Source organism: Quercus lobata, chromosome 12, assembly GCF_001633185.2.
Source record: "Quercus lobata isolate SW786 chromosome 12, ValleyOak3.0 Primary Assembly, whole genome shotgun sequence".
NCBI lineage: Eukaryota > Viridiplantae > Streptophyta > Magnoliopsida > Fagales > Fagaceae > Quercus > Quercus lobata.
Genome location: NC_044915.1, coordinates 9,991,474 through 10,001,668, shown reverse-complemented (window position 1 = coordinate 10,001,668; position 10,195 = coordinate 9,991,474). Strand labels below are relative to the sequence as shown.

The 10,195-nt window shown below is 37.7% G+C and overlaps 1 protein-coding gene across 1 annotated transcript; it reads right to left on the bottom strand.

Moving 5' to 3' along the window:
* Nucleotides 1-1,486: 1,486 nt before the first annotated feature.
* On the bottom strand, nucleotides 1,487-2,440 carry LOC115970208. The gene is made up of 2 exons (XM_031089869.1): nucleotides 1,757-2,440; nucleotides 1,487-1,708 (listed from the first exon to the last, which is right to left on the bottom strand). Exons 1-2 carry the CDS (start codon nucleotides 2,438-2,440, stop codon nucleotides 1,487-1,489), a joined length of 906 nt encoding a protein of 301 aa, XP_030945729.1.
* Nucleotides 2,441-10,195: the final 7,755 nt, after the last annotated feature.

Below are 10,195 nucleotides of genomic sequence, written 5' to 3'. Positions count from 1 at the left end.
TACTTGGATTCAACCTCATCTGGTGTTTTTTGAGGGTTGCAAACGTTTCCTTCAAGTCATCCAGATGTGTGAGCTTTTCCTTACTCTTGACGAGCATATCGTCCATATACACCTCCATGTTCCTGCCAATCTGTTGACTGAACATTTTGTTCACCAACCTCTGATACGTAGCTCCAACATTTTTCAGCCCAAAAGGCATTACCTTGTAACAGTAGAGTCTTTAACTTGTGATGAAGGCGGTCTTCTCCTGGTCTTCCTCAGCCATCTTTATCTAGTTGTACCCTGAGAAGGTGTCCATGAATGTCAGTAACTTGTACCCGGCTGTGGAGTCCACGAACTGGTCTATTCTTGGTAGAAGGAAGCTGTCCTTTGGGCATGCCTTGTTCAAGTCGGTGAAGTCTACACACATCCTCCATTTCTCGTTTGCTTTCTTTACCAGGACGACGTTTGCGAGCCATTCAGGATAATACACCTCCCGGATGAATCCAGCCGTCAAGAGTTTGGTAACTTCCTCTGCAACTTCCTGATCTCATTCTGGGGCGAAAGTTCTTCGTCGTTGCTGAACGAGTTTCCGTTCTGGGTCCACATTCAGCCTGTGCTGGATGACTTCTGGAGATATGCCCAGCATGTCCTCGTGACTCCATGCAAAGACATCTAGATTCTCTTTAAAGAACCTTATGAGTCTTGTTCTCATCTCGGGGCTCAACGTCGTTTCTATCTTGGTCGTCTTGCTCACTTCTCCTTCTACCAATTCCACTGTTTCCAGGGCCTCTATCTTGTCTTCTTATTTTTCTTCAATCATCCATGTATGGTTCTCTTTCCCAGCTAGGACAGCTTGATAGCATTCTCTTACTAGGACTTGATCTCCTTTCACTTCACCGACGCCATTATTTGTTGGGAATTTCACCTTCAAACAGTAGGTTGACGTCGCCGCCTTCCACTTGTTGAAGGTGGGCCTCCCAATGATGACATTGTAGGATGAGGGACAATCTATCACCAGGAAGTCTACTTGTCTGGTCAACTATACTGGGTAGGTCTCTGCCGTCACCGTCAATGTCACTATGCCTCTGGGGTAGACCCTGTCTCCATTGAAGCTGACGAGTGGAGAGTCAAAAGGGCGAAGTCTTTTAGGATCTAGTCTTAGCGGCTGGAAGGTTGGGAAGTAGATGATGTCTGCGAAGCTTCCGTTATCGACAAGGATCCTTTTGGTATTGAACCCTTCTATATTCAGCATTATGACCAGGGGATCGTTGTGGGGCTGCTTCACTCCCATGGCATCTCCTTCACTAAAGGACATGTCTTGGTATGTTCGTTGGTGCTTGGACGGAGGTATGGCATGGACGCTGTTCACCTGTCTCTGGTATGCCTTTTTGAGTGATTTAAACGATCCTCCTAAGAACGGTCCTCCTGCAATCGTGTTTATCTCCCCGATCACCTTGTGTGGAGGCTGGGACGGACGGTCGTCATCCCGGGAGAAGAATTCATGCTAGATTTTATTGTCGACCCCGAACTTGCTATATTCTCCTTTCTTCACATATTTCTGTAACTTCCCTTTCCGTATTAACTCCTCTATTTGCTCCTTTAAGTCTCTACAATCCTCTGTGTGGTGGCCATGATCTTTGTGGAATCTGCAATACTTGTTCTTGTCATGGACATTGGGGGATGAGCGCAATGGCCTAGGCCATTTGAGATAATGCTCATCCTTGATCTACGTGAAAATTTTGTCAACGAGCATAACCAGATGAGTAAATCTTACCGTCCGAGGATTTTTATCATCCTTCCTCCTGTTCTCGTCATTGTTCCGACGGTCTGGTCGATCTCTCTTTTGCCCCCTACGATCGTCTTCCCTCTTGGCCTTGTCTCCTGGCTTCTCGGCATCTTTTATGGCAGCTAAAGTATCTTCAGCATTCATGTACTTCTGTGCCTTCAGGAGCATTTCCGCCATCGTCTTTGGGGAGTTTTTTGCGAGGGAGGCCACGAGGTCTCTGGACCTCAACCCTGCTTTGAAGGTCGTCAGCTGCACCTTGTCATCAGCTTCGTCCACCTCCAGAGTCTCCCAGGTGAATTGTTTAACATACGACCTCAGAGTTTCCTTCTCTCCCTGTCTTATGGTGAGTAAGTAGTCTATTGGCCTCTTTGGGCGTTGTCCCCCTATGAAATGGCGCAAGAAGGCACTACTTAACTGATCGAAATTGTCTATGGACGAGTTTGGCAACTTCGTAAGCCATTCTCTTACAGCTCCTTTGAGAGTCGTTGGGAAGGAACGACACAGTATCTCGTCAGGTGGTTGTTGAAGACCTAGAGTCATCTTGAAGGTATTAAGATGATCCTGTGGGTCTTTTAGTCCATCGAATGGCTCAAGTTGAGGTAAGCGAAACTTTGACGGTACAGGGCATTCAAGTACCGCGGCGGTGAAGGGTGAATCTGTAGCCCTTACCATTTTGTTTACGCTTCGGTCCGTCTTCTCCTTAATGGCGCTCCTCAGTTCGTCCATTTCCTTCCTCATTTCTCGAAGGAGATCTGAGTTCTACTCGTCTGGAGTATTTGGCCTCTAAGGGGTTCCTCTCCGGTGACTATCCCCTTCTCCCTCCAAGTTACCCTTGGACCGATTCTCTTCCTGTTGAGCCTGTTGAACCTACTAGAGCCGTAGCTTCATTTCCTGGTTTTGTTTGGTGAGTTCTTCAATGGTGGCTGCAAGGGCTTGGACTTGCTGGGCCAAGGTTGCTGAATCTGGGTTGGATTCCATCTGAATGTAGAGGGTTGACAGAAACTACGTTTTCAAATATGAATTTAAGAATGTCGATCCCCACAGACAGCGCCAAACTGATGAAGTGTAAACTCGTCAGTCGTAATAGGCAGATGGAACTCCCCGTCAGCACTTGTGTATCTTCTAAAAGGGGTCACCGGTGTGGTGCCTGCCACAATGCCTCCGATGCCAAAGTTAGAACAGTAAAGCAATTCACAAAACTAGAAAGTAATAGGCATTTGCTTAGAGTCTCAGTATCTATGTACCTTATGCCGCCAATGTAAGGACTTTATATATGTGATCTTGACTGCTAGCCGTTGGGGTGTTAATGCCTTTCTTTAGTAACGCCTCCAGCCCAATTATGGGGCTTTTATTAGGCTCCAACGGTCTGTTTTTTTGGTTTTGTAACTGCCCAGGTTACTTGTTGGCACCATTGAATGACTTTCCTTTCCTCGTCAGTGATGGTTGTTTGTCGCCAGGGATGACCTCGTCACTAGGTTGACCTCGTCAAGGTAATGTGTTCTCGTCACTCCCATCAGTAGTCATATATAAATTTACCTAATGGTCCCCAAATATCTTTTTCTTTATTTGGTTAATATACCACACTCATTTGATCGGCCAATACGGGAAGGGAGAGTTAAGGGCAGGGTACCATGGTCCGGTTTTTCTTATTATAAGTGAGATCAGTTAATGTCATTGAATCATTAGATTTTTAACTACTAATAGTGACTTTTCATTCCAAAGGGAGCTATAGATGATAGTTGATGAGCCCAATACACTTCCCTTGTCCATTTTCCATCGTCCAATTTCCCTCGTCTAGGTTCTTGATTCTTCTTAAAAAAAAAAAAAATTTCCCTCGTCTAGGCAAACCCGTGCTGGATGAGGGAAAGGTCATTAAGCCACAATTAATGGAGTGCCGTCACCCACCAGCAATAAGTAATCCGAACGTTGGAAGAAACCAAATCTTCTCACTAAAACCACTTACACATTGTTTGGAAGTTTAGAGAGGGAGGAAAGTAGAGGGGAGGAGAGTAGTGGAGAGGGGATAGGGATGGCAAATGGGTGGGTCTGGAGTGGGCATAATTGGGTTGGGTATATAAAACTCATTTACCCATTAAAACCCATTTAACTAATTACTTCTAATCCAAATCCAACATAATCCAATTATTATGGGTAAACCCTAACCCATCAAATTACCCAATTATCAAAATTACCAAAATACCACTAAAATGAAAATGACTAAAATACTCTAAAATCTTCAAAAATGACCAAAATACCCTAGAAACCTAAAAAAGACCAAAATATCTCAGAAACCCAAAAAATGACCAAAATGCCCCCGAAACCTAAAAATTACCAAAATACTCTCGAAACACAAAAAATGACCAAAATACCCTGGTTTTGGGGGTATTTTGGTCATTTTATGGGATTCGAGGGTATTTTGGTCATTTTTAGGTTTTAGGGGTATTTTGGTAATTTTCAAGATTTGGGGGGTATTTTGGTCATTTTTTGGGTTTCTAGGGATATTTTGGTCATTTTTTGGGTTTTGGGGATATTTTGGTCAATTTGTAGGTTTTTGGGTTATTTTGGTAATTTTTAGGTTTTTGGGGTATTTTGGTCATTTATTAGATTTAAGGGGTATTTTGATATTTTTTTAGGTTTTAGGGGTATTTTGGTCATTTTTAGGTTTAGATGTTATTTGAGTCATTTTTTAGGTTGAGGGGGTATTTTGGTAATTTTAGTGGTTTCGGGGCATTTTAGAGTAGAGTGATTTGTAGAAATAATAGTTGGATCATAATTGGGTCTAACTGGGTACCCAATTAAAACCCAATAAATATTAATGTTAACTGGGTTAATACCCATTTAACCTAATTAATAATTGGGTGGGTTTGGGTTTCATTTAAGTGGGTGGATTTGGGTGGGCAAATGGATTTGGGTTGATTTTGCCACCCTTAAGAGGGGAGTAGAGGGGAATAGTTATTTTTCATATTGTTTGGATTTTTTTAAAATTAGTAAGGGGGAATGGAGCAATTAGTCCTTCCACTTGTTTGGATGTTTTAAAAATGAGGATGGAAAGGAGAAGAAATTATTTAAATAGACAAATTTACCCCTATTTGAAACTGCTTAATTTAATTCCCAATTTCCGATGATTTTTATCTTCAATACTTATTTTTCTCAAATAAAAATAAAATAAAATAAAAACTTATTTTGCTATGTGTTAACTCTTCTCGCTTATGTGGCAGCTACTAATGGGACAACCTTAAAACAACAATATGAAATATAAAATGAAAAACCTGGAACAAAGAATAGGATTATGTGAGAGTTACAGAAAGAAATGAGGAATTGCAATGGAAAATCAAATCAACAATGAGCAAAATCAAAAGAATTACTCAACCTATTGTGAAAATATAAGCTACGCGCACATAAATTTCAGCTAACGTAAAGTAAATTTAAGTTAGAAATTCATTTCTGATGCATAAAGGCACCGTGTTTGGTTACCTAGAAAATGACGAAAAGTAGAGAAAAACCAAACACAAATTTGAACTATACATTCAATTCCATATCCAGCAACTAGACAAATCGTCCAAATGACTCTATCGAGTTTTCGAGAGAGGAATTCTCCATGATCGGAAACTGTAGTTTTCTCATGCTTTCCATTTCTGCATTTTCTCGCCAGCCAAACAGAGCATAAGAGGAAGAGAGGGAAAAAAAACACACACACGTACACGCTCACAATTCCAAAACAAGAACAATAACAATAATATCACAAGCGGATCAAATTGCAAAAATAATAATAATAATAATAATAATAATCACTGTACAATATCATTATACATAATATATATAGGCCTAGAAGAATTATTCCTTGAAAAAAATTAGAGACAGAAATGGAAATAGAAATTTGAATTGAAGAAGGAGAAAGAGAGACACGAGTCAGATTCTGGGGGCAAAGGAATGTGAGTCTGATGTGAATTTATTTTATATAATAGGTTTGTAATTTTGTTAATTTAGAAAGGGTAAATTGGAGAATTCATTTGGTCAATAATTTATCTACTCTACTCTCCCTCCAAATCTCTCCAATTTTGGGGGAATTAAAAATGAGGGGTTAGAGATAGTTGAAACCCCTCCAAACCCCTCCCCCTTCTTCCTTAAGAAATTTCCAAACAAGGTATTTAAATTAGTCTCTCTCCCTCTACTCTACTCCCCCTCCTTTTTTAAACATCCAAATAGACCATTAAAGGCGTTATAGAAACAGTACTGATACCACCATTAACTGCCCCCAACAGCTGGAAAAGAAAGTTGTATATATAGGTGCTGCAAAACCCCAAGAGAGGTACATTTTCTTGATCCTTATTCTAATACTTATCTCAAGACTAAACAAACGACCATTCCTCTTCCTAGCCATTTGACTTTATCATTGGAGACTCAGTAATTGGCACCACACCAGTGACCTTCCTTGTTTCCACTTTTCTCTTGCAGGACTTTGGATGATCTTGAGTCACCTTCCTTCTAGACGATCACCTCGACTGACGATTTTGATATCATCAATAGTGATATAGTGTTTCAGCTTTTAGTACTTTTCCTTGACATGAAACTTTTTTTTTTTTTTTTGATGAACCAGAAATTTTATTGATAGAAAGAAACAAACTACATGGCCCTACTAAACTCCTCCAAAATAATGGAAGAGAAACAAGCAGGGCTATTACCAAAGTGTATGCGAAGTATAGTATATTGATTTAATGTTTCAGCTTTGAGGGCGGTAAAAATGATGAGGTTTCTAGGATCCCATGTTACCTTCTTGAAAAAAGTGGGAGGAGGGAGGAAACAACTTCGTCTAGATTTTATTATTGATATTTTTTTTCTTGTATTAACTTGTATATATTTAGGTATGTAAAATTGATATTTATTATCTAAGTTATCTTAAATTAATTGACCTTTTCCTATTATTATATTTTTCATTACTTTCATGATTACTAAAACCTTTTTTTAAAAAGAAAATATATCTTTTTTACTCTAATTGTGCACTTTCAATTTTATTAACCAAAAAATTTGATTATTTTATTTAAAATATTTCTTTATTAAGATTAATATAATTTAAAATATTGTTCACACTTCACTGATTTACTTAATAAAAAGAAATCTTTGTTCTGAGTTAGGTAAACAGAGACATAATGTAATTTTTTTTTTTTTGGCTATAGAAAGAAAACTATAAATATTGTTTCCTTATAATTGAAAACAATATAAGCGATATATATTGTTTCTAAACCCCGACTGCCAATGACGGTTCTAAAAATTTTTTTCGGGGTGGTCATTCAAAAATTTAAATTATATAAAATCTAATAAAAAGAGAATTTCATATATTGACGATAAAAAAAAAATGCAAATACATAAATTCTTACAATTTCTAATTTCTATAAATTTTATTCTTTTGAAAACGTTGCATAATAATCTCATTATCAATACTACAAACTATATCTTTTTCAAAATTTTAGTTCAATAGAATTTTTCTTGAGCTTTTTATTATTCTTTTTATAAGAACCTAATATATTGTTAAGCGAACCAAAATTTAGCTACAAAGTTAGTTGTAGCATAAGGCTATAACTACCACTAAACAAATTAACATAGTTACATATTTTAAAAATATAACTGTTGGATCGCATGTTTTTTATATTCTTAAAACACATGTCAAATTTCATGTCAATTGAATGTTGTTTACTATTTGTCTGCAAACATATTTTTTATACATAATTTTAGACTACACAAACTCGAAATTTAAACAATTGATTGATGAGACATATATAGTTATTAATCTTTAATCTTCTTGAAATTTTGCAATTATGGAAGAGGATATAGAAAGAAAATGTAGTTTAATGATGGATTTGTCAAAATTCATATCCAATAAAAAAATATTGAGTAGAATTATAACCTTAGTCTACAATTAAGTTTATTACCATATTTTGTCCAAAATTTAATTACGTTGGACCCTAAAAAAATTAGGGTGGTCACAAAATTTTTTTTAAAGATAAAAAAATCAATTTTTTTATAATAAATTTATATATAATAATTATTTTTTTCCCAAGTCAGGGTGGACATATAACGGCGTTATCAGGATTTATAGTGACGTTTTGCAAGCGCCGCTATCACCCTCGTATTTTGTAGTATGGCTTTGTGACTACCTTGGACTCAATGTGGAGCTGCCCCTAGTGCCAAGTAAAGAATAGCAGTAGACATCTCCCAATCGCACAAAAGAGATATGCCTTGCAAGTTGAAGAGAATAGAAGCAAATAAAGTTTAGCTTTCACATTGGAAAATAATCATCTAAGATAAGGCCATGAGAAAAACTCCAATTACCAAGTAAAGAATAGTTTTAAAGCAGCACAAAGAGTCTTGCCTTGCAGATTGAAGAAAAAGTAAAAGCAAGACAAAGCAAATAGGTGAAAGTACTCATCAATTAAGAAGATAAAGCGATCAAAGAACTCCGAAATGCCATGTAACTTACTTCAAGTGGCTTACTTGAAGTAAGGCATACTATACCTCTACCAGCAGACAGCTCATCTACGAGCAAAGAGAATTGTCTTGCAAATTGCAGAAAAAGTACGTATGCAAATTTTGCATGAAGAGACGGTCTGGCAATTTTTTTAAATAATGATAGTCTTGTTAACCGGTGGTAGTTTATTGGTTAATATTCAATTATGAGATGCAATGCATACTTTTAAGAACAAAATATACTTATTAATAACTCATTGATTTGCATATAAAAAAATTCACTGTAATTATATTGTGTTTTTCTTGATATTTATACACAAATAATGTTTTCTTTAATAAAAATGCATAGAAAATATTTTAACAGAATAACAAATGCAAAAATCATTCAAGAATACTCTACCAGAAAACTAAACTTTGCACAAACAGAATTGATTGCTTTCAAAATTGAAGAAAAGTGAAAGGTTTGTATTCTCTAGTGCCATGTGTAACTCTTTTTGTTTTTGATGAACTATTACCATGTGTAACTCTTTAAAAAGAAAGTGCATACAAAATATCTTTATCAGTCATACTTTTTAAGCAACAAATTAAAGCAGAACGTAACAAATTAATATATGTCTTCACAAAGTGACAAACAATTACATTAACGTGTATAGCGTTGTCGGCTTTAGGCCCAACTAGATTACTTGTATAACACACATTCTTGTACTACACTCTTACTTGTACTGTACTCATATGCCTCCTATATAAAGGCACTCATGTATATTCTTTCATGAGAGAAATACAATATTATTACATTCAGTATTTCTAACATGGTATCAGAGATAGTGCTCTAACCTTTTCTTAGCAGTCTTGTCTTTATTGGTATTACTCCATTCTCAACATCGCTTCCGTCGTCACAACAATTGTCGCAGCCTCTTGCCGTTGAACCTCCAACGTCATCTAGCCGTTGTCTTTGGGTTTCGGACCTGCAGCTGCTGTCATTGAGGAGTCCTACACCGCACAAACCACTGCACGTGTCATTACCGCCATGAATATTGCTTCGATTACGTTTCTGTAGGTATTACTAAGATCGTCTTGCACCAATTTACACGTTGGTGGAAGCCTTGTAGCCATCAGAGATAGCACGCGCCTTCATGCGCCACCCAAATATTCTACACCTAAGCTCACGCGTTCCATGCACCGACAGCCTTCTTCAAGTGCCTCCACGCGCCGACTGCCTTATTAACGTGCCTCCACACACTTGCATGCGCCGACTGCCTTCTTCATGCGCCAGATCTACACATGCTAACGTCAGCCCTAGGTGACATCATCATTGCCACGTCATCTGCTGACATCATTATCCACATTTGCTGATGTCACCTACCACATCAGCTGATGTCATCGTTGACAGGCTGTGGACCATATCGTTGACTTTCGTTGACTTTGATGTTGACTTTTTTGCTAGAGTTGACTTTTGTAGTCCAGGTGCTCCTTACCTAGTTTTTCGCGTAGATTTCATTTTTGCATATTTTGCTTCTAAATGAAGAATAAGGACAAGTCTTCTTCCTTTTACAACAATTGTCGCCGACAATCCAACAAACATTTTTGCAATTTTTGTAAATGTTTTGGCCACAGTATTGAGACTTGCTATCATCGCAACAAATCAGCTGTTTCAGTTTTTGCTGCTATTGTTGCTAACATTAAGAGTGTCTAACCAATGGCTCTGGTCTCTGCACAATCTCAGTCTTCTGGATCCACTTTCACCATTTCCAGAGATGACCTTATAAACGTCATCGCTAATGTCATTTGTATGGTTGGTAATGCATCTTTTTCCTCTTCTCTCTCAACTTTATCTGGTATGTCTCCTACCTCTTGGCTTATGGATTCTGTTTGTTGCAATCACATGACACCTCACTTGTCTTTATTTTTTGAACTTAAACTTGCACCACACCCTCTTAATATTTGCACAGCAAATGGTTCCACAAT